Source organism: Rhea pennata, chromosome 3, assembly GCF_028389875.1.
Source record: "Rhea pennata isolate bPtePen1 chromosome 3, bPtePen1.pri, whole genome shotgun sequence".
In the NCBI taxonomy this organism is placed as follows: Eukaryota; Metazoa; Chordata; class Aves; order Rheiformes; family Rheidae; genus Rhea; species Rhea pennata.
The window spans coordinates 12778614-12802575 of NC_084665.1; the positions used below are offsets into that span (position 1 = coordinate 12778614).

The following is a 23962-nucleotide window of genomic DNA, read 5'->3' on the forward strand; positions in this document are numbered from 1 at the left end:
TTTTGTAGAGACATTTCCCATATATCTCAGACTGATTGTCTTACAGTGTGCTGTAGTATTTAATAAATGTTGTTGCTATCAAAGAACAAGGGTAAAATATTAGTTACTTGGATAAAGTACATTTTCACAGTGCATGTAGATAACATGAATATTGAAGCAGAAGTCTCATTTAAGGAATTGTAAGGACAGAAGGATCAATATCTGCTGTTAGTCCCAATGAGGACTTGATGGGCATTCAGATATGAAATCCTGCTGTGAACTACTTTCACAACAGAATAAGGCAGCAAATTCAGATGCCTTAGATTTGGGGCTCCAGAACTGTGGGGTCTCGTATTCAGGGACAGAAGACACTAAGTAAGTTAACAAAAGAAAAGAGCCTTTGTGTTAAAAAAAAAAAAAATGGTTGGTGTGGTTTTGACTGAAATGCCATTAGGCATTTTTTCTTAATTTATCTGTAGACTTGCTACAGTTTGGTTTTAGACTTTGCCTAGGAATTCAAATAAGCTGAATGTATCTTTATTTTGCAGCATGGTTCAGTTGATGTTTCTATGACTTGAGTTTTCAAGCAGAAAGTTGTCTTCTTAAAGAAGATGCTGGTACTCTAGTGAAAAAAAAATTAAGGGATCATCCAGATTTCATGCAGTTTTGTAGCTTTGTAGCTAACAGAGGTGCTTTTTTTCCTTTTTCTTTTCTTTTTTTTTTTCTTTTTTTTCTTTTCTTTTTTTTTTTTTTTTTGCTTTTGCTTCTTACAGGTCAACAAGTTGATTTTGTTAATTTGGAATTGAAAGTGAGAATATGTTGCTCAACATGCGAGTCAATATATTGCACTTCAAGCAGCTCTCAGCCTTCTGTGTCTTTTACAGAACGCTGTTGAATTGCTTCTGTCAAAAACACATTGCTGCACCTCGAGCACATGGTCAATGTTTTACAAGCACTTTTCAATTAAGTTTGAAAGAAGACCCATACCTGTTAACAAAGAAAATTGGTAAATACAATCAAAAAATGAGAAACAACGTAATGTGTCTGGTTGTACTTCTGACTGAGCAGTGCTGCAGGTGGAATAACCTGTGGGATGGTTGTGGGATGGGTAACAACAGTAGCCGCTTTCCACTGCAGTCCCTGGCCACTGATGTGGAAGCACCGTTGTTGGAGCCCAGGAGTGATGAAGTCCTTGCTCCTCTTCACTTGCACTGAGATTGTCGGCGAGGGGATTCCTGCGCTTCAGTACATTTTTGAGTTTGGCAGGGCCGACTCATTTCTGGTAGCAATTGAGTTTCCTTATTTCAGCCGGGCTGTGAGCAGCTGTCAGAGGACACCTTCTCCCAGCTGCAGCGTCAGGCTGAACGTGGCGCACACGCCTTGCCAGCTCACTCAGCTCTCCTAGCTGCTCAGATCAGTAGTTGTTAAACGTCTCAAGTTGTTTACTCAGCTACTTAAGTTCATTTTCAATAATTCTGTCCTATTCCTTGGGATGTGCTAGATAAAGTCCCTCCTCTTTGAGATAAAAATGAATTCATTAATGTTAATTGTGAACCATTTTCCCAATGGCTTTTGTCACTTTTATGATAGATTATTTTTTTCTCTCTGGACAGTATTGCTCTGCTGGTCAGCTCCAAACCACTTCCCATATTTATGGGTATTTTAACACAAGGAAGTTAATTTGAATCCACACTGGAATGTGAGAATTCACAGTTCACTAATTCACACTACATTCTTACTGGAGACGCTTCAGTGCTAAAGGCAAAATAGCCTACTCTACTTTCAAAGCAAAATTACTCTCTCTTAGCAAGACTAAAAGTGGCCACAGTGGGAATTAGTGCAGCTAAGCTGCAATGCTTGGAAATTTACACCTTAATTATCACAAACTAACTTTTCCATCTGGGCCAGAACAAATATATGAAGAGTACTTAGGGAGCTGTCCCGTGTGTTACCTTTTCCTGCGGCATGATCCCCACGCAATATCTGTGTTTTGTCTGGTCTTTTTGAGACCATCGCAGTGGAAAACTCTTCCACAGCTCAAATCAGCAAAAATGTGTTCTGATTTTTAGTTATTCAGATGTTCAAAGTATCTTTTAGAAGGCTGCATGCATCTATATATGTGTTAGTGACTTAGCTATTGACAGATCATTAACACTAGTTGTAAATGCCAGTGTTGCTTAAATACCATCTTTGCTTCCATTTCAAGCCTGAGCCAGCCAACTTCATTAGCTTTGCTTACCTGAATAGTTTTGTTTATGTCAGTTGTTTCAATGGCTACAGAATTAAGCCCTTCAGCTGAGAACTGACAAATAGAAGAGACCCTAAAACAGAAAGTAAAATATAACAAATAAAATTATATTGTCAATGCAGTGGAAGTCACATATAGGCCTGGACATCAAAATGTCTGAGCTAGCAGAACTGAATTTAAGAAAGCATGCTCCATGGGTAGCTCAGGAACATGTCTCAGATTTATCTGTGAAAAGAACTACATACATGACTAATTTTGATGTGTGTATATGTTATACTCTATATTATTTTATCTTAACATAGCAATTAGCAGCTCTCCTCAAGAAGCAGGTGCAGGGCTAGTAGGCATTACAAAAACACAAATTCCACTGGTCAGAGGCATGTCAAGTGGGTATATTCCAGTAAGTATTAGTAGGGCTGGGACTATATTTCTCAGATTAATTGAACCATGTTTCTGGTATGAGCACTTGTGTTCTCATGGATTAGAGACTTGCTTTCTTCAAATATCCTGGCATATTTGTTTCCTCTTGGCTGTTTTATGAAATGGTTCTGTCAGTAAACTACTACAACAAATATCTGCAAAATGTGAACATGAGAAAGGAATACTGACGATGGACTTTCATTGTGTTATAGTGGTGCCTGTCACTCAAAGCTTCAGAAATCACCCCAGCTCTGGATAACACGGTTGAATTACACTGTTCTGCAAATTATTGTTAAGAGATTTCATGTTCAGTTCCTATTGCCAAAGATTCATCAGTGACAAAATACAATGTATTGTCACTAAAATGGATACTTCAAAACACAAAACAAGAAACCACCTGAATTCTCACTGAAAAAATAATTTTTGGTGTATACACGCTATAAAGCTAGATAGCTCTGCAAAGTCTACAAAGAAAAACTACACGGAGTCAGTTTGGTTTAGGGAGATGCTTAAACTGCAATCCAAGGCAAACTCTGACAGTATTAGGAAAAAAAAAAGAGTTAATTCCTTTTAGGTGCTGTTTCCTGTTAGCTAACTGCTCAACAATTTATGTAACCAAGCCGGGTACAAACATACAGATAGCGTCTACCAGCCTGAATCAATTCACTCAGCTGATGTCAGGGCAATTATATTAATGTAAAGCTGCTACAGCTTCAAAGAGAACAGAACTTCGTTTCCCTGTAGAAAGACTAAATGCAGTGAATTGAGAATTTTTTGTGCAGTTCTTGTGAGTCATGACAGTTTCCTACTGACTGCTCAACTTTCTGAAGCTGGCATGAGTCATTGCTCTCATCCCAGGTAATGATTAGTTTACATCACTTTTAGCTCTCCTGTTTCTCTGGTAATCTCTTTGACTTGTATTTCGTTGATCTTCCAGTCAACAACTGCTTCAGTGTTTGGAGTGACAAGTAGAAAGTCTCTAAGAAAAGACTCAGGATAACTCAGTTTGGAGAGAATAGATGACTAGAGCTGCAACCTGGTACTGCTCAGCCGCTTTTGTCTCAGTAATTAAAGTGAAAACTGGTTTACCAAAAGAAAGCGTACCTTGTCCTTTCTGATTAGTATCATTGGTCAAGTACAAAACACACAGAACTTGGAAAAATGCAGCTCGGAATGACATGGATTTTATATGAACTTCCAAAAATAAGCCCAGCAAAGGCAGAGTTTATTTGCTGTGTCACAGACACTGTGCTAGATATTCCTACTGTTATATATGGTATTTTAGGTAGCATTCTGAATATTTACTGAAGATCTAGACCCAAACATTCATGGCTTTGGCCTTGTGGTTTAGGCAAATTTATTCAGAGTTTTCCAAGGTAACAGATAGAAAAAGAAGATACAACACAAATGAAGACAATATATTTGCATTATAATATGGATTAGAAACTCAAATGAGGATTTCCAACCTTTTATGTCCACTTCTACATAAGAGATCAGTAAGTCTCAGCGAATCATCTTGTCTTGCTGGTTCTGCCTCAGAATAGAAATATTTTACATGATGTTTGAAAACAGGATGGTTAATGTATTAAGGATCTCTATATACAACAGGAATGATATTTCAGTGCTGCCATTCTCATGAGATTTTTATTGAGCATGTTCCCACTCCTTCATTTCTACCTCCATCTTTTTCTGGTATTTGCCCAATTTACAATAGCAATTCTTCAGTTCTCGTTGTCAAATACTATAATAGTATAGATTTTATAAGGCATTTTGGCTTGAAATTCTAAGTAGCGCAGAGTGTTAGATCCTTAGTCTAATCCCTACGGTTATAAAAATCCCTATTAATTTTTTTTGCTATATCATGAAAAGTATGTTTCATAATTACAAAAATTTGGGGGATAAATTTTGGCAATTTTTAATTACATTCAGCATTTGATGGAGAGTCATTGTTAATATGCTAGTAATATAACTCTTGTTTTGGGGTCAATTGATTTTTTTCTTCTTTAAACAGAGCTCAGTAAAACTGGATGCTAATTTAGCAGCGGTGGAGGACAACGAGGCAGGGTTACAAGGGCTGTGAGGTGACGGCAACTAGTCCCTTTGCACTGTCGCTGTAGCACCTGCTCCTCCGTGCCTGCATAGCCTCTCCATCCCTTCACATCACAGATGTACCAATCCCTCAGAACCATGTCAAAAGCAAGAACATTCTTTTCTGAATAAATAAAGCCATAATTTAATGTTTATGTATTCATTAGTCAACACTGTGATATATGTGGACCATATTGAAACTACTCATTTATGCTTGCACGTCAAGGATGACTAAGACCATTAATTCGTTAGAACACATGTCATTTTGGTGGTTTACTAGTGTTACTTTAAACCACAACAAAGACATCAAGCCTTGGTTTACTGCCCCAGATCGTTGTTCTCTGGACAGCAGGAACGAGCATGCAGTAGCAATAGCAGTTTCAATATACAGAGACAAACGATAAAATGAGAGAATTTAATCTCCCTCTGAGGAGGAGAACCATTGAAGGGCATCCCATTTAGCTTCCCTCTGGCTGCTCTGTTTCAAAAGATGGAGCCATGAGGTGTGATCTGCAAAGGGTGGGAGCAACCCACAGGGTTTGTAGATTAGCAGAATATTTCAGATTGTGGGAGGAAAGAATTAAACGCTATTACAATCAGAGGAACTTGGCCCAGAATGTTATTTCAGTGTTTAGAAAAAATGCATTATCTTTTGCAAAATGTCTGGTTGTCATAGCTAGCACTGCAGGATCTTCAGTGACTGTTGAAGGATTTCTCATAGGTTAGTTATTGAGAAAATTTGTCATTCTCTTTACAGCTCTTTGATGACATTCAGTTATTCAGAAGTGTTAAAGTCAGAACTTCCCCTTCCCCCAACACAAATCCGAATTCAATTTAATGTTAGCAGGATTAACAAACATTAATGGGAATTACATGTGTAAATTTTCCACGTGTTAATTAGAGGCAAATTAGGCAATGCAAAGACAATTAGGACTGTTTCATTTATTCCATGTTAAGATCTTACTTTCCGTTCCTTGTAATTGTCACCCTGTGTGGGCTCCCATTTTCATGATGGGCTTCATCTCCAGACTAAACTTTTTGAACAGTTTAGAAAATTATTCATAGAAAAAAAACGAGATGTGTTATTTTGCCAATGCTTGAAATTCTTTTTACTATTTTATAGAAGGCTTCTGCTTTCTCCAAGTCTTGGAAAGACTTTACATCTGGAAGGAGGAACTTTTGTATGATAAATATGACTTCTGCGGTTGCCATGAATAACATGGTCTCTGGCTAATTTTAATCCTTTTGAAAATTTCCCATATACTTATTAGAGATCTGTTAGAATTAAGCAGACAAATTCTTTGCCCATCCCATCTCACCAGTAAAACTTTAGACGAGGATTACCCCTGCAAGTGCTACTTTCACTTCCTCTGGTGCTTTGTCCTGGGACCAAGAACAGAGACCCTGTCTTTCCAGGGTGCTTAGTATCCTATCAAATCGTTCAGCACTGGTGCAGAAGCAGTCTAAATTAACTCCCAGGGGACAAAAGCTGAGTTTAGGGTAAGGGTAGGGGAATGGGAGGCAGGGGACGTATTAGATTGAGGCTACGAGCTAGTGAGGAGATAAGGGAAAGGCAGACTAGTGGGCAGGAATACTGGAACTGCAAAATAGAGGGAAGATGATGCTGGAGAAACAGAGCAGAAAAGCATTGGTTAGGAATGAAGAGGTGCAGAAAGGTCTGTGCTCCACTAACCCTGCAGAGAATGGAAAAAGTCCCAAATTTCCTCCTCTCAAATACTTTTCTATTTGCCAGCAAATTATTTCTGACACCAACAGTCAAAATGTCAGAGCATGGGACACAGCAGTTACTGAGATCAATAAGCTCAGGTGACAGTGATCCAAGTTGCACATCTGAAGCCCCAGTTTTGCTAGTGCCCGTTTTGGGCTTGAGTGTGTTACTGTTTAAATTTGGTACTGGCTGGCAAGTGACTAGTAGAAGCAAAGCAGCATATTAACAGCTACAGGTTGCCATACAGGAAGACTTCTGCATTGCATGTTACTCTATACTTTTTGTAAGCACATATCTCAACAATTAAACATGGAGATCACGGCCTGACAGGAACCTTAGGAAATTCGAATGCAAAGTCCTGCACTAGGGAAGGAATAAACCCAGGCAATGACGTAGGCTGGGGATGGCCAGGTCTGCTGAAAAGGACCTGTGACAGGAAGGCAGTGGAACGAGCTGCCCAGAGAGGTGGCGGAGTCTCCGTTCCCAGAGGTTTTCAAGACCCAGCTGGACAAAGCTCAAAGCAACCTGGTCTGACCTTGTAGCTGGCTCTGCAGGAGATTGGGCGAGAGACATCCCGAGGTCCTTTCCAACCTGAACTCTCCTATGATCCTATGATGATTTCCTGTGGTAATAAAGTTAGAATTTATTCAACTGGTTCCAAACAGAAGAAGGTGGGAACAATATTTTTGCTAACAGTTGGTGAAACCGAGTATTCATGCAACTGGCAGTGAGATGAGATTATTGTCAGTCAGTTTATGAACTATCATGTTCCTGGTGTCCAAAAATAAGATTTCATTAACAAAATGTCTCTTGCCTTAATGGCTGCAACAGTAACCTTTTGAAAATGAACTGATCATGGACCAATGCAGTCATTTCATCTGGAATTTGCAGATAATATGAAATAATCATGTGTAATGCTACCAAATGCTTCCAGTCATCTCTATGAGATATAGGCAGTAAAAGCCAATGGTGGCAATTTGTATATAAATATTAATTATTAAATATTAATCAAAATTCACAAAAGGGAGAGTCAGCTGTATTATCAAAGTACAGTCAGTTTAATGTGACAGTTCTCTAGTCTAATGAATATAATGGCTTTTACTCTAACAAGTGTTAGGGAATACATTAAACTTAAAACTATATATTACAGCTATAATAAATCAATCTTAAAACTGTGAGCCATCTTGGCTTGGGGTGTACCACCTTGTTGGTAGATTTATGGTGATTTTAACCTTTCACTTCAGGGTCTACTGAACTTACAGACTTGCTCTTTAAGTTTCTGTGGTTGTGGTTGTTGTGTTTATTCAGTAGTTGAAAGGACTGGTTAGCAGCCTCTCCCTACCTCTGATGTTCTTCTGTAAATTAGTCATTTCAAAGTTCCTTCAGTACCTTCAAACTCTTTCATTATCTAGCACAAAAAGGTAATTTCATATAAAATCAAGTGCACATGACCTGCTAAAGTAAGCACATCTCGAACTCATAAAGTTACTGAATCTATTTTCATAACATGTCTATAGGAACACTGTATGTCATCTGGTTTTGAGAAATGTCTTTTGCTTGCCAGATGTACTCCTTTATTATTATTTGTCTAGTGATGGAATTTTTATTAGTTTTTTTTGGTCCCTTCATAGAGGTCTTCACAAAGTAAAAAAAAAAAAAAAAACAAAGTAACACCCTTCCCCCCCCCCCAATCTTCTCTGTTTGTGCTCTGACCCATGAAAATGTTCTTAGAGTGATAGCTTCCAAATTCAGTATCCCTGAGCTGGTTATACAAGAGCAGCACCACCATCTATCCCCTTGTGGTGACTATGTACGGAATTGCAGTCAGTTTGCATTGTAAAAAGCTGTTCGTCTGATTCTCTAACTCCTTCGGGAATCTGAAATAATATTTTCCAATAAACATGCATGATAATGCATGCTCACACACAATAAACCCACAGCACAAAATATGCTTCAGCGATAACTAGCATTCCTAAATTTGTTCTGCTCAAGTAAAGCAAAGGCCCTTACAGTCTTCTGTAAAAAGCATTTCTCCAATGGTTTTACAAAGCCACGATCTGCTTGTGTGTATTGTGGGGAACAGCCCACAAAAACAGTTCATGTAAAAGCTTATGCTAGGAAATATTGTTAAGCTCAAAGTACATTGTATGATCTACCAGCAAATGCATTTCAGAGAAACAACAGCTTGATAAAGATGAGAGAGGGAGAGAATATGAACCATTTGCTTTTCATTTCGATCAGTTTGAACAGGAATTCACTTTCTTTTTCTTAGCAGACTTTTGCCTGGTCTGAAATTCATCTCCGTAATTTTTCCTGCTGTCTTCCAATGATACTGATGTGTGCAGGAGAGTGAGAACAGCAGTCTGTTCAGGGAATTGATTGGGAATATCCATTTCCTCGAGGAAGCACAAGCATTTGTGAAATTTTGAAGACAACAGAATTAAAAATGTGGTGCCAAGTCTGAGATGGTGTCCACTAAAATAAGCTGCTAAACATTAGTACAAAAGATTAGTAATTTGGGAGTTCAAACTGGTGAAACTGGAGAGAAATTGAAGCCACTAATAAAAATAATGGGAAAGCACATGAGAAATAAGATGTCGGTCTTCTCTGTCTCTGAATATGGTACCGTCAGTTCTGTGTCTGAATATCTTTCATGTAAAGTAGTTTGATAGGAATGCATTTCCTGCTGGAGCGCTGCAAAATCTCTGGGCCTTTTATATCCCATAAAAGAAAAAAAAAAACACATATGTGCCTTGATGTGTGGATGTCATTTTGCTTATTTGGGGGGGAAAAGTGTAAAAATAATAACTTTGAAGCGTTTTATAAAGGTATGTACAAATATTCTGTATTTGTCCAGTGTGCCAATCCCCCATCCCTTCAGTTGATGCTGCTGCACTCTCAGCTCTCAGCTCATTCATTCCGGGCTCTGAGTTGCCTTGTTTGGAAGGAGCACAGCTGGGTGCTGGACGGTAATTTCTCACGCAGCTAGCCTCAGATCCACCCGTTGATTTGAAAGTTAGGACCAAGACCTTAGAAGTGGATGGGGAGCTAATAGACGGCTGATGTTCCTGCTACGTTTACAGAGGCTTAAACCAGTGAGAAAGGGGTCAGGTACAGCTGTATTATTTTCACCTTTCGCCGCAGATACTGTGATTTGCAGTAATCTGGTTCAGAAATGACAAAGGAATGGCTCCCTGCTGTGAGGTCCCCATGCCACACAAAGTCACGAGTTCGTAATGAGATGGAGACAAGGAAGACATTTTTAGTGATTACTGTGTAGTCTAGACAAATACCAGAGATGTGCTGAGCAGAAGGCTAAATCTTTGCACCACTTACCACAACTTAAATATCTGAGGATACTTAAGACATCCTCAGGGTATAATGCAAGGTGGTGGTGGTGGCGGGACACAACGTCCTAAACACATCTTGATTGATTTTTCCCTTGCTGTGTATCCGAAACTTTTGTTATTAGTCACTCACTAACAATGATTAAGGACTAGAAATGCAGCTGATGGGCAATATATATTTGAAATCAATATCAAGACTGTGAGATCTTGGAAGTGTTTGGCTGTGAAACTGCCTCTTTGGAAAATGAGAAACAATTATTTTGCATGTGTGTTTATTGAAGAGCCCCAGATACATAGCTGGAATGTAAATGAAGATGAGAGACAGTGAAAAACAGAGACTATTTACCTTGGAATACAGTCCTGAACTGAGATTTAATATTTTTTTTGCACTTTTGTCTTTTATGGCACTTACAGAGTATTTTGATTTTTATAGATATACATATATGCGTGTGTGCACATAAATACACAAGTGCTCCAGAAGAAAATGTTTTGTTTCAGTTTCCCTTGAGCTATCAGCTGTTTTGTGATCAGTGTTAAGGTAGGTAATATATATCCAAGTATTAGAGTAACCGTGACAAAATCAAAAAAATGCAAAGACTTTGTAGTTCATTTACAGCTCTTTACAAAATGTATGGCTATGAATAAACCATTTATTTTCTCAAGTGTGTGCTCTGCAGGATAGATTTCAGATACAAAACAATTAAAAGGTCAAAGAATTACAATGCATTTACTGCATCCCTGTATGAGAGCAAAGCTCATTATTTGCAGTGTCCCAGCCTTCTTAATTAAATCATCAGATCACAGGTACTTTCTGGAGCATCTCAAGTATAAAAGGTTACTTCCATCAATTTATTCCTGATTAGTTTATTAATTATGGGCCTTGATACTTGATTCAAGTCAGCACTCCTCCCTCAAGATAAAGTGCTTATTATTTTTTAAAAAATATACCTTGATTTTAAATAATAATATATTGTAAATATATTTTTAAAAAGCTTGTACTAAACTTGGCTTTGATGGAATTATACTCTCTTCTGCCATAAAGAAATCTGATTCCTTGTTGGTGACCATGGGCAAATTTCTGAATAGTTTTGTTACTGAATCCTCCTTCTAGTCATAAAAGGATAGAAGAAGTACTATGAACTGTAGTTCTTTTAAGTTTTGAAAAGGTATTTCAATAGTGTAGCTTCCATCCATAGTTTTCAGAATAGTTTTAAATGAGACCTCTGGTGATTCTGTGGTATTTTCTCCTGAAAAATTTTGTTTACAGACCTGCCATTTTGTGTCAACTGATGCACTCCCAAGAGACAGACAAGCTTTTCAAGAACTTTTGATTATGTATATAATAGATAGCCCCTGCAGCTTAAATGGCTAAGTTGTCACTGGAGAGACAACAGATCCTGTTAAGAGATAGGGTAAGCCTTTCCTTCCTTATTTTCGATATGTACTTCAAAGATTTGGAGAGAGCATACACCCAAAAGTCATTAAGAAAACTTTGCCAAATTGGGGCATTTAGGAAGTTCCTGTCTTTATTTAACAGCAAAAATCTTTTTCCTCTAGTGGTAAAGGATAGAACGATCCTACTTAGCTGAGCTACTCAGTTACACTTAATGAGCTCCTAGACTCCGGTTCAGCCACCTGGCCGGACGGGAAGCGTGACTCGTGTCTCCGGCCTCGGCTGCCTTCCGCGCAGCAGGCCGAGCGGCACCGTCGCAGCGCCCCGGCCTTCTCCGGCCGTGCTCCCCTCGGCAGCGAGGCCTGCTCCCCGCTTCGGCAGGGCACGCGGCACCTGGGCGCCAGGGTGTTTCTCGCCGCTCCTCTCAACAGGGCTCCTGCCCTTCTCGTACGGGGTTTAGACCTGATCCTAACAAATATATAAATAAATAAAAACACTTAAAACTTGGCCATATGATTTGTTATGCCAGGATTTGGCCCAAACTGATCTCAGCGACAGCCTCCTCTCACTTCATTCGCACCGTGGTGATACTATCTCAGTCAGACATACGCCGCCGTCGTGACGGAAAATGCCGGCCGGGAAGCGACGGCCCCTCCCGTTCCCTGCCCCCATCACACACACACCGCGCCCGGCCGCCGGGAGGCTCCCGGAGCGCGCAGCGGGGCGGGGGGACCCCCGGCTCCCGCCGCCTGCTGCTGCTCCTGCTCCTCCTCCGCGAGCAGCAGGTGGAAGGAGGGCGGAGGCAGCGCGCCGAGCCGCTCGCCGCGCCGCAGCTAGCGGGGTCGGGACGGGCTCGGAGGAGCCGGCTGAGAGGGGCGCCGCGCCGCGCCGCCGGCGCGCTCCGACCGCGTCCCGCCTGTGGGGAGGAGGGGGGCAGCCTTCCTCGCCATGGCCTTCACCTTCGCCGCCTTCTGCTACATGCTGTCGCTGGTGCTCTGCGCCGCCCTCATCTTCTTCGCCATCTGGCATGTGAGTACGCGCGGGTCCCCCGGGCAGGGCCGGCTCGCCCCCCGCCCCGGGCCGTTAGGGGCCGTTAGGGGCCGTTAGGGGCCGTTGGAGCCGCGAGGCGACCGTTGGCGGCGGGGCGGGGGAGGGGCCGCGCCGCGAGTGCTTGGCACAGGCTGGGTGAGCTGGGCAGGTGTTATCTTCTGTTAGTGCTTTCTCTAAACACGGGTTCACCAACGCAAAGACCGATGAAAGTGCTTCTGTGACAGCTGAAGAATAAAATAAAGTAAGAAATTCGTGCCCTTGCATCTTCTGGGAAGTGCTCGCACCCTGGATGCTGCTCTGGGCTTGCAAACGCGGGGAACTTCCCGCGCTCCTGCCTTTCACTGAAATAGGAGAACTTGCTAATCGTGCTGATCTGTGAGGTCTCCAAGGTAAGCGTAACAATTTTTTGTTGCCCAAGAACAGGGCATCGTGATGGAAAAGCCTTCACATACACGGTGAAGCAGTTGGATAGTCTTTCTTTCAATAATTACCATGTTAATAACTTTTGAAAAGTCAGAGTTTAATGTGAAACTTCGTCACCCTTGCAGAGTGTGAACTGGGTATCCAGGATCCATTAATTTCACTTGATAATGGAATTGTTCACTTCTTACTGTACCCTAGATTTAAGCATGTAACTTAAAAGGTTTATTTCAGCAGTGGTGATGTTATGCATAATTGGGGATTCTTTTAAATGGTTACATATTTTGGAATTATTTATTGCTATGTGTACCCTACACAATTACCTGCATACTGTAAACATTTAAGATGGAACAGGATAACTTGAAAAAGAGAGGAAGTGTCATTAGTACTTTTTCAGGACGGATATCTGATTGAGTAAAATGAAAGAACTCCTTCGACTGATAATCAAGGGAGGTGCAGAATTTATTCTTGTTGAAACAAGACAGTAGGAAAGCTGCTAGCTTTGTTTTACATAAGCCTAATCGGCATATGAACCAAATCACGTTTTGTGTGTGTGTGTGTTGCAAGAAATCTAGTTGTTCTAAACTGTTAATGATGCAGTTGCAAGATTTTTCTTACTAATGAAACCACAAAAGTATTATAGTAATATCATAGTACTGCGGGGCTGAAAAGGGTTGCTAGCAGTCAGCTAATGTACTCCTGTGCTCTGAACAAAGATGAAAATCTCAAGATTTCTCCCCTCCTACCCCCCCCCAACCTTAAGGACTCCAAAAAGTGAGATTTCTACAACTTCCTCAAAGGGCTTTGAGTGAAAAAGTGTCTTCTATTCTGAATCTCTTGCTACGTATTAAACTCTAACTTCCTTAGTTACTATCATCATTTCCATAATTGGTGACGTATTTGAAGTCTATTATCATGTCTCGCCAGGAGTATTCTTCCTGGACTAAAGTTGCTGTAGTCTAAAGACATACAGTATTTCTAGGAAATGTGGCAAATTATTCTTCTGTAAATCAGTGTAGTTACTGCAGATCTATTCTTAGTGGAGAAATTTTCAGCTTTCAGTCTGCAAACCCATGGAGAGTGATACATTATATCATAAGGGGCACCTAAGAGAGGAAACCTTTTTTCAGAAAGCTTAGGTTTGTAGTGCATGGTTCTCATATTTGTTGAAAAACTGTTAAGGGATTGAAATTAAAAGTGGCTGAAAACACCATTCTGCTGTAATAGAGAAAGCAGAAGAAGCATCTATTTATTCTTATAAATAGATGATAATTTTATTAAAATACATTGTTTGTGAAGATCATAGAATAATAGATTTAACACATGCCAAAACGAACATTTAAGCATACCCCATACATAAAAACCAGAAGAATTTCTATTATCCCGTGTGGAAGAACTATTATAGTCTGTTTTTCTTATTTGTTCTAAAATGTACTCTAACATGTAGCTAATGTATTCAGTCATAGAAGTTTCTTTTATTTAAAATATCTCATATAAAGATTTTCCCAAGAAACAAAACTCCTACTCCTTCCCTGTGACCTGATTTTTTCACTGTAATATATTTTTAAGGAACAGTAGATGTATTTTAAATAGGTTTTCAGAAGGGCAGTAGAGGTTTTCAAGAATTATGTCTTCCTGTTGAAGTGCCTTTTAAGTTCTTTTTTTTCTTTTTTTTTTTTAAGAATTTTGTTACTGAGAATAAATTGTTGATTGATCTGATCCCATCATTTTGAAAGACTCATGAAGTTCAGAGACTGAACCTGAATGTTGTAAATTATTTTGAAGGACCAGAATAAATTCTAGCATTTGAACATCCTATTGTTCCAAACTAAAGCTTATTCAGATTTGGGCAGTTATCTGGATTGATTTAACAATGGCTCAAGTAAAATGTCAATTTATTCCTGCCGGGACATCAGATGGTTTATATAATAATAATAATTTTCATTAATATTGATGTAATAGGTGCAATAAAAATGTGAAGCCAAAACAAAGAAAGAGTGTAAAATGAGGATTTCTATTTTGGGAAACTGTACTCTTCTGATGCCTTTCCTCTAGATACTTAAAGGCTCTCTAAACATCGTTATGCTTAGTACTCTGTTGGGGCAGACAGAATGAAGCTAGACAGAATTTTTAAAGGAATTGTAAAGAAAATACGAAAACGCCTTCAAATATCTGAGATGTGTAACACATTTTTTCCTACCTTTGAGTGAAGTGCCCAACTAGGTTTATGTTGGCTGGCATGAGAAGAAATGAACAAATTAGATCATACTAACAGAAGCATTTAAACTATGCACAAAATTTATCTTAACGTATTATTGCTGGGATTTCACTCATACATATTCAGTGAAAGAAAAGTCCTAGAAAATCTAATTCTCAGTGTTGTATATAATGCCAATATTGGTCTCTGAGGTATAGGAATCTCTTAAGCATTTAGATTGTTCAATGACCATATTACTTCTATTTGGACTGACACAATTCTGAAAACATTATGTAGTAGTGGATGCTTTTGTGCCACTGTTGTGCAAAACAACTGGAAAATTTAGTAGAGAATAGTGACCTTGACTATTCTACTTGGTTTCTTCTAACAAGGCTGTGGAATTTAGTAAAACCTTACATTCCCATTATAGAATTGCATAGGTTGTTTCAAAAAATCTCTCTTGGTGTTCAGAGTAAACTCTACAGATCACTGTGAATTAGTGCTTTCAAAATTCAGTAACACTTTTTCATCTGAGAACTAAAATATTTCCTGGAGTTTATGAATTCTCGTAAATATATAGTTTGGTAAATTTGACTACATTTGAAGCCACATTAGCTGAGTATATGCCCACTAAACAGAACACTGGACAGACTCATTAGTCTGTCCTCAAATGAAGCTAGCCAACAACAAAATGTTAAGCTAACTTCAGTGAGTGAGTAGTGTGAAAAAAACAATACATTATCTAGAGATACCTTAGTACAGTTGTATTGAGTATATGCTCTATGTGATTGCAAGATGTTGCAAGATGTGATTGCAGAAATGCAGTTATGATAGCTCTCTGTTTGCTTTAGTAGCTGAAGTATCATTTGAGTGTATTTTGACAAAAGTGTCCTCTCAGCTGGCGTAACACAGCTGACCATATTTTGGTGGGGTTGTGTGATATCACTAACAGCAAAATTTGGTTCATTAATTCATAATTTTATATCCTGATCTGATGATGTCATATACTCAAGAACAGAGTATGCGATCATCTTTACTGGATGTCACAGAGACTTCATCTTGCCTTGCTCAGCTGTTATTGTTCCTTATAAACAACTTGTTAATGACAGAAATCAGTTTTACTTCAATCCTAAATGATTTTGAACTGAGATTTAGCTTTCTGTTAGCATTTAACTGAGCAACGTCAAATCTTTTTGGACTCCCAGCAAGATTTGATATTTGATATGTTTTCTGGTGTAGTTCTGTTGATTTCAATTAAGCTATGCCTGAAGTGAAGTTGACTGAAGATGACCAAATTGTGGTTTATTTTTAGTCATTTAAAATATGATATACATTTGCAGGACTTCATACTGGTAATATTCTCTTAAAATACGTTTATTTGGGGCAATATGGATATATATGTAAGAAAGGCCATCCCTTTTCAAAAATTTTAAGATAGATTCATTTGCTTTGAGACTTGCTATTTTAAGGAAAGCTTTAAGAAGAGAGCTTTCCAAATGCTCAATTTTATAATACCACAGTAACAACTCATAAATATTAAAAACACTACTGTTTCAAAAAATAAATTAACTATGTAGTAGACATGTAGTTATGTCTTTTTGAACTTATACCGTCATACTTGTAAATGTATGTTAATGCTTAATAACCAGTAGTACTAAAGTATTGCCAGAAAGTATTAGAAGTATCATACCAATGAAAAATTTAATAGTGTTTGCACAAGAATTTGTGCCGAATCAGGTAAGTCTTTGGGGTATTTTGCTGTAATTGTGAAATCAAATGAACATGGAACAGCTGTCTGGCATGGTAAGAGCAGCATCCAGTGAAATCAGTGACGAGTATTTGAACCCAACATAAGAAAAATAAAACATCAGAGCATGAAGAATTTTTAAGTTCTGTGCTGGTTTTTTTTGAGTGTGGGGATAGTATTAAACCCGATAAACTCCCTCCATATGACTTTGCCCAGACTTTACAGTTACAAGTTCGCAAGTTAAATATAGTGGGAGGCAAAGTTTGAATACAGTGAGGTAGACTAAAATTGGATTCTTGGTTTTAAGTTGAAGTAAGGAGTGTCCTTTTTTGAGAACTCCAGGGGCAGAACCCTTGGGAATCTATATTTTGTGCTATTTTTGCTTTTGGCTTTGTTTTTTTGTGCTTAGCAGATGCCTTAAATGTTCTATGCATTATTTTTTCATTTATTAAGAGTGGATAATAGAATTGAAGTCCAAGTGCTGCATGTTGTTTTATTTTAATATGTATCTCTAAAATATCTTTAGCTTTCAACAGAAGGTGCTGTGTACGTACAAGGTGTATGCCACTTATGTTATTTGTCACTGTATTGTCCAGCTGATGTGGACTGTATCTTATTAGTACTCAATTTGTAGCAATTTAGGTAAAAAATTGAAAAGCTATCTGAGACCTCTATACATGGAATTTGGTGAGTGTTCAACGTCAGATGCACTTATGCTTCCTTCTAAAATTCCTAGCCTAATTTTAGATAAGTTAGGATTAATTTTAAACATAAATGGAAAGTACAGGAGAGAATAATTTAAAACTTGATTTGATAGCAAATTCACATTAGTCACACATGATCTACTAGTGTATCAGTGTTCTCTGTATATAAATGTCTTACTGTGTCTGTACGTTTGGCTTGGAGGGTGGCTAGCTATCCTATCTAAAAATGAGTGAAGAGATTTGTGAGCTTACTTGAGCCTGTGCCTTGCTTGAGTAAAGGCTGCCAGTCATCTCAATTTAACCTCTTTACAATGCATTAGAGCCTGCCTTGTAATGAAAGTAATTTCCTTATAGACTTGCAGTTGAGCTTGATTTTTCTTTGAGTTATTTAAGTTCAATTCTGTCCTTTAATGAACCATTAATTCAGTTCTCTGAGAATATTGGGTAATTATATGATTAAAGATAAGATCAGATTAAAGTTTGAGGAGCAGGAGCACAAAGACTGTTACTATATGTGTTATACCTATTTCTTGAAGATCTCTCTATCTCAGTGACTGAGCACATTGTCCCTGAAGGTTTCATAATCATGACAGCCTAAAGAATGAGTCTGATATTTCCACTCTTTTTAAAGACAGAGCACAACCAGATTGGTCTGACTATAACATAGCTTGACAGTTCCTTTATAACTCTTCTTTCGGAAGTTTGTCACATCAATGTTGACAGGCGATGTATCAGACCAGGCAGCATAGACTGTGGTAGAAAATATATTTTGTATACTGGTAAATAAATGTATTTCAGTTTATTTACTTTGTCATGCTTAAACAGTAATTAAAACAAAAAAGTATTTGGGCTTTATTACAGAATTAAAAACTGTGAAAACATTTAATTGGATCTGTCTATATTCTTGAACTGTCATGAGATTTATTTGGAGAAAGATTTTAAATTGTGAGGGGTTGCCACTGGTTGTAACTCCAGATGCTTCACAAATCACAGTGACTCCATTACTTACGTACATCTGTGCAGTCTCATGCCTCCTACGAAGATACGCAAAGAACTGTTTCAGCATCATTTGAATGTCACATATACCATATTTTTCTTTAGTTTAGCTGAAAAATCTGATTGCTACAGAGATTTTATCTCTAAATTGATAAATCATGTATTTCTAGTACTTTTTTAAAGTACAGTGGTTGTTAATAGCAAGGCATTACAATTTTCATGTATTACTAAACTATTTGCACAACTCTCAGATGGAGTTTCAGGCATGAGTTTATAGCACTTGTTATATATGTTTATTTCTTCAGCCACTCAAAAAACGATGTTAAATCACCCTTAAAACATTTAATTTAACCTTCAGACCTCCGGCTTTATTACTTTTTTTTTCCTTGAAGACAAGAAGCACAGCAGAATTAAAATCTTTTCCTTACACATACTAGGACATCTCTTTGACCTGACTAATTTACTCAGTGGCTCTTGCATGCAGTTCATTTCTAATCAGTGTTGCTGCTGACAGCTAGTGTTGACTCTTAAGCAAGACCTAGTTTGATTGCCTGATAAAGTTATAAACTGGGGGGTAATTAGGGATTTAACTCTTTTTGAAATTGGTAGTTTTGAGAACATTTCCCTTTTTGTGGAAACAAACTTATCTTTCCCATGTGAAACAAGTAAGCATTATTATTATTCCCACTCTGCAAAGAGATATTTTCTTAAAGTCACAGGACAGAGTCAGTTGATGAGGTAAAGGCTGAATTTCAAGTACTAGCTGATTTACTAGATTTACTTGTTCTGACTTTTCACAGTTTGAAATTCAAAAAAAAAAAAAAAAAAAAAAAAAAAAAAGATTTCCTGACCCTGATGCTCTACAGAGAGTAAGATGAAATTTTATCAATAGGATACCTCCTGTGTTCCTTAGGTATAATAATTACTTCTTCAAAAATGTCCAGTTCCTAGAAAATTCATAGAATAATTTAGGTTGGCAAAGACCTAGTAAATTGTCTAGTCCCATGTCTTCCAAAAAGCAGGGCTATCTCTGTGAACATTTGTTTTCTTATATGTAGTTGGAATTTTCCGTGATACAACCTGACTGTTGTCCTCTTGCTGTGCATCTCTTAGGGGAGCCTTGCTCTGCCTTCTCTGTAGCCCCCTGCCACATTGAAGGCAGCACTTAGACCTCTCTGTAGCCAAACCCACTTCAGCTTCTCTTCATATGCCATGTGCTTCAGTCCCCAATCATCTTAGCAGCTTCCCCTGGGCTTGAATTAGGTTGTTGGTATGGGGGACCCACAACTGGACACTGGATTCCAGAGGAGACCTCACCAGTGCTGAACAGAGGCCACGTACCTGCTGGGAGTATTGGTAATGCAGCCCCATGTGTGGTTAGTCTTTTTTTTTTTTTTGTTTCAAGGTTGTGGCAAAACTCAAATATTGAACTACTACTGTGCACCAGGACAGCCAGGTCCTTTTCTACTGGGCTGCTCCCAAAGCAGTTAGGTCCCAGCCTGATGTGTGGCATGAAGATATTCTGTTCCAGATGCAGGACTTTGTGTTCGTCTCTGTTGATCATCACGGGCTGCCCATTGGCAGCTTGTCAAGGCCAGTCTAATGGCAGCCATGCTCTCCAGTGTATCAGCTGGTCTCCCCAGTTTGCTGTCATTTGTAAACTTGCTGAAGGTGTATTCTGCCACACCTTCCAAATCGTTGATGAAGATGTCAGACAGGGCTTGCTCCAGTGTTGATCCCTGAGGAACTCCACTCCTAACCGGGCATGAGTCAGACTTCAAACCATTGTCCACTGTCCTTTGAGCTTTGGTGGTACAGCCGGTTTTTTCACACATGTTGTAGTCTGCCCATCCTGCCTGTGTCTATTCTGTTTGGCTGCAGAACTTTTCTCCTGGGACACTGTTACCACCCTCTTGCCCAATGTTTCACTGCGCTCAGGAAAGCTCAAAGGAGCAGGAATGCACCTTGTGGAAGCAGCAGAAGTATCTGTATGTTTTTCTTCACTTTGTGTTGAAAAAAAGATTCCTGTACAAAGCAAAGATCTATTTTAGGAATATTTTTGTGAAAAGCTATATCAGAAGGCACTGCAAAATTGTAAAATTGCTACAGTGGAAGTAGCTTTTCTCTGCTAGACTTGGCAGGCATGCTGAACTTGCAGCTACCTCTGTGATAATGTGAATAAATGAAACGGAACATAACAGGAGACAAAGAAATAACTCATTCTTTGGGTAATCTCATAAAACACTGCTCAGAGCTCCTTATCAGTGCAATAGATGATGAAATTAAAACAGAAATACATTTGGGTTGGTTTTATGTTCTTTTGTATTTCTACACTTTTGGAGGATATGTTGTATTCTAGCTAGAAACCTTTTTTTTTTTTTTTTAATATGGCTGAAAGTCTAAGCTAAGCACCTCACTGGAGGAGATGGAGTTTAAAAAACTGAATGTATGGAGAGATTTACAGTAAATTGGTGAGAATTAGTAGGTTAGAGTCCTTTGCGATTCTCTGGTAACAGGTGCTATGCAAGTGCCAAGCGTTGTTGATATCAACGCCATTTTTTGGATTGAATGACTTTTGATTTTTTTCTAAATGTATTTAAATGCCAATCATCTTCGTGTTGCAATTCACTGTTTTAAGTTTTTGAGTGTTTAGTCAATCTTCTGTTGCATTATTATTTTATCATGTTAAGAATTCTGGCTAGATAGTTTAGTTAAAATCACAATATGTAATACTTCTTCCCTTTCAAAATTATTGTACAACACTTAAGTATAAATTGCCTTGTACATTCACAGAATTGGTACTTATAAACAAGAATTATGAAGGCTTCACTCAGATGAGTTTGACTGCATGAACTTCAAAATTGGCCTTTCATCTGCATTACATAAACATATTACATAAACATTAGTAGTAGATTCTTTACAGAATGCATTTGATGATCATTTAAGTGGCAGGTCTTTTGGGAGCTTTGCTGAATTTGTCCTTACCCTTGATCATGCTCTTGTAGTTAATTTAAGTAAGTTTCATAAGAACAGAGGTGAACATACAAGGTGAAGGGATGCCTTTTGGGTCAGTGTTTGGTCATCTCACTATCAACATTTGATCATTTTTCTTAGCTGCTGTATCTCTTCACCTTGCTTTATTTCTGCAACCACAGCTGTATTCCTTCACCTTGCATTATGTCTGCAAATACAACTGTGTTGCTAGTATCGTCATTACCCTGCCCTTGGTTGTTCCCTCCAAATTCTGCCTGGCCTTTTTTTTCAGAAAGAAAACATAGAAGGATCTTGTATGTTCACATCCTTGCCTGATGCCACCTGCATTAAAACAGTTCCTTTTTCTTACCTGCTTCTTGCTGGTACAGCTGGGCTCCTGCTGTCCTGTTGGCAGGAGGCACAGTTCTAGCAGTGTTTTGTTTTCTTCCTGGCTCCTGGTTACAGCACTAGAGGGACCTCACTGTTGAGTGGGCAAGGAGGAGGTGAAATGATGTGGGCCCTGGGGGCAGTGGAGATTAAGGAAAGAAGGATTCCAGGGTGAAAGGTATGAAGGAAAGAGTGAATGTGAGAGAGAAGGTATAGATATGAATAAGGGACTAAAATGAGGGAAGACTGAGGACAGAGAATTCTTGTCCTAGGTGTAGTTATTTGAGAAGGGAAGGCTGCCTGAACTGGAAAGTGTTGCTGAATTCAGATATTGGACCCCTTTGGAGGAGCTTGTGTAATGAGTCTTCTGTGTATGGGTATAGGGTAGTGTGGGGCATGCTTGGTCAGATTTATGAATGACAGAATCTAGATGCACTTATGTATTTCCTGGATTTGGGTGAAGACATGTAAATCACTGCTGGTAGGAATGGAGAACAGGAGAGAGGGGAGAAGAGAGATAGCAGCAGTGTGAAACCTGTGAGGAAATGCCAGAAGGAAGCTCAGTATAAGGAATGAGGTGGGTAGCAGTGCTACTTCTCCCGTCCTTCAGTTTTTCCATCATATGTTGATACTTTTGAGGACGTAATTATATGGAAAAAGAATGCATACAACAGAAATTAAACCTGTCAACATAATGCATTTGTAACAATGTGCAGGAAATTTTGAAAGCTAAGGAATAGAATATGTTGTGGTATGGTGGTAACATTAGAAATTTGCTTAGGGACAGTACTAGGTGATTTGTCAGTCTCTCATCCATGACTCTTATCTTACTGTATTTAAAAAAAAATCTTCTTTTTATTCTGGTGTATTTTCCCGTATGTTTACTACCCTCTCCCTGAAATTATTCTGCGGAGCATCCTGTTTATTTCGAGCTTTGATATTATCAGCTTTGTACTGGTAACTGATAGAAAAAGTGCTTCTGTTCCTTTTGAGAATAATTTATGAAGATAGAGCTTTGTGGCTTTAATGTTTCTATGTATTTTTTCTTTCGTATTTCCTGTACTGTAGTTTGATGAAAAGAAAAAGAGAAGTAGGGACACTGAACAGAAGCACATTACATGTAGGAGGGGATAAATTGCAAACGATTTGTAATTTTGAGAAAAACAGAGGCAGAAGAATGCCTTCTGCAGATCTGGTCTTGTTTGTAGCCTTTCCAGGACAGAAGAAAAGCTAGCTGGAAGAGTCTGTGTGAGATGAAACAGGATGTGCTTTGGTAGATTCCTGAACGTGTGGCCATGACTGGGATTCCACACTGTCACGTTGTTTTTCAAGGCAGTCTTGACTATCAGATCAAATTAGTACCTGAGGAACAAGTGACAGCGTTCTTGATATAGCACATCAATTTGTTGTCATGTTGATGTAACTGATCTTTGGGTTTTGGTGCTGAACTAAAGAATTGAAAGAGGTTAGACACTAAAATGTTTAAAAGGGTTGATTTTATTATCTAAACGGAAAAGCCTTTTTGTTTTGGGAAGAATCCCCGTGAAATATTACATTGAACATAGGAGGAGGATATTGGAACATAAGGCAGGATATTGGTGGCATGCTTGCGTCTAAAACCCAAGGAGTCACTTAGGACTGTGGGAAATCTATATTCCTTTCCCTTCACTGCAGAAGTTCAGTCTGTATTTCCTGTAGCCTACAAAGGTGCCCTGACTTCTTGGCTGTTGGGAGATACTGAGGCGGGAAACATTCTCAAGTCCTAATTACAGGATTCCCTCTTGTGTAAGTTTCTGTTGGCAGAAGGACAACAGCATGTGCAGCCACACGGGAGTGCCAAGGTCAGATCTGCTGTCTTTGATTCAGGCCCTGACCTTACCTTTACCACTAGCCTGTAGAGTATCCTGAGAAGGGTGTCCTGCTAGGTGGAGTGGTCTCACACTGTGTACAATTCTTCAATGGAGAAGTAAGAGTAGGTCGCATGCCTCCCTAATCCCTTCAATGAAATGGGTATTTATGCAGTGTGGCAGTGGTATATACAGCGTTATCTCTCTTCCAAAAAAGCCAAGTAGCCTGATGATTCAGGTTATCTGGAGAGATGGAAGACATGATTTTAAATCAGCTGAGGCAGAAGAAGTGATTTTGTCACACTGAATGTAATCAAATGTATATGGCAATCCAATACTTTTTTCTATTCAGAAAAGCTTGAGGTATTCATCCATTTTGTTTAATACTTGCTCATTGAAAACTTTTTTTTTTCTTAATGTAGTTAATAGCTGGTTGT

The 23962-nt window shown here is 38.8% G+C and overlaps 1 protein-coding gene across 2 annotated transcripts in view; it reads left to right on the forward strand.

The window, feature by feature from the left end:
* Nucleotides 1-12152: 12152 nt before the first annotated feature.
* The window catches only part of CNIH3 (cornichon family AMPA receptor auxiliary protein 3), a 54116-nt gene continuing 42306 nt past the window's right edge, over nucleotides 12153-23962 (forward strand). For both annotated transcript variants that reach the window (XM_062573525.1, XM_062573526.1), the window contains exon 1: nucleotides 12153-12233. In XM_062573525.1, coding sequence (XP_062429509.1) covers nucleotides 12153-12233 — 81 coding nt within the window. The remainder of the gene's footprint in view (nucleotides 12234-23962) is intronic.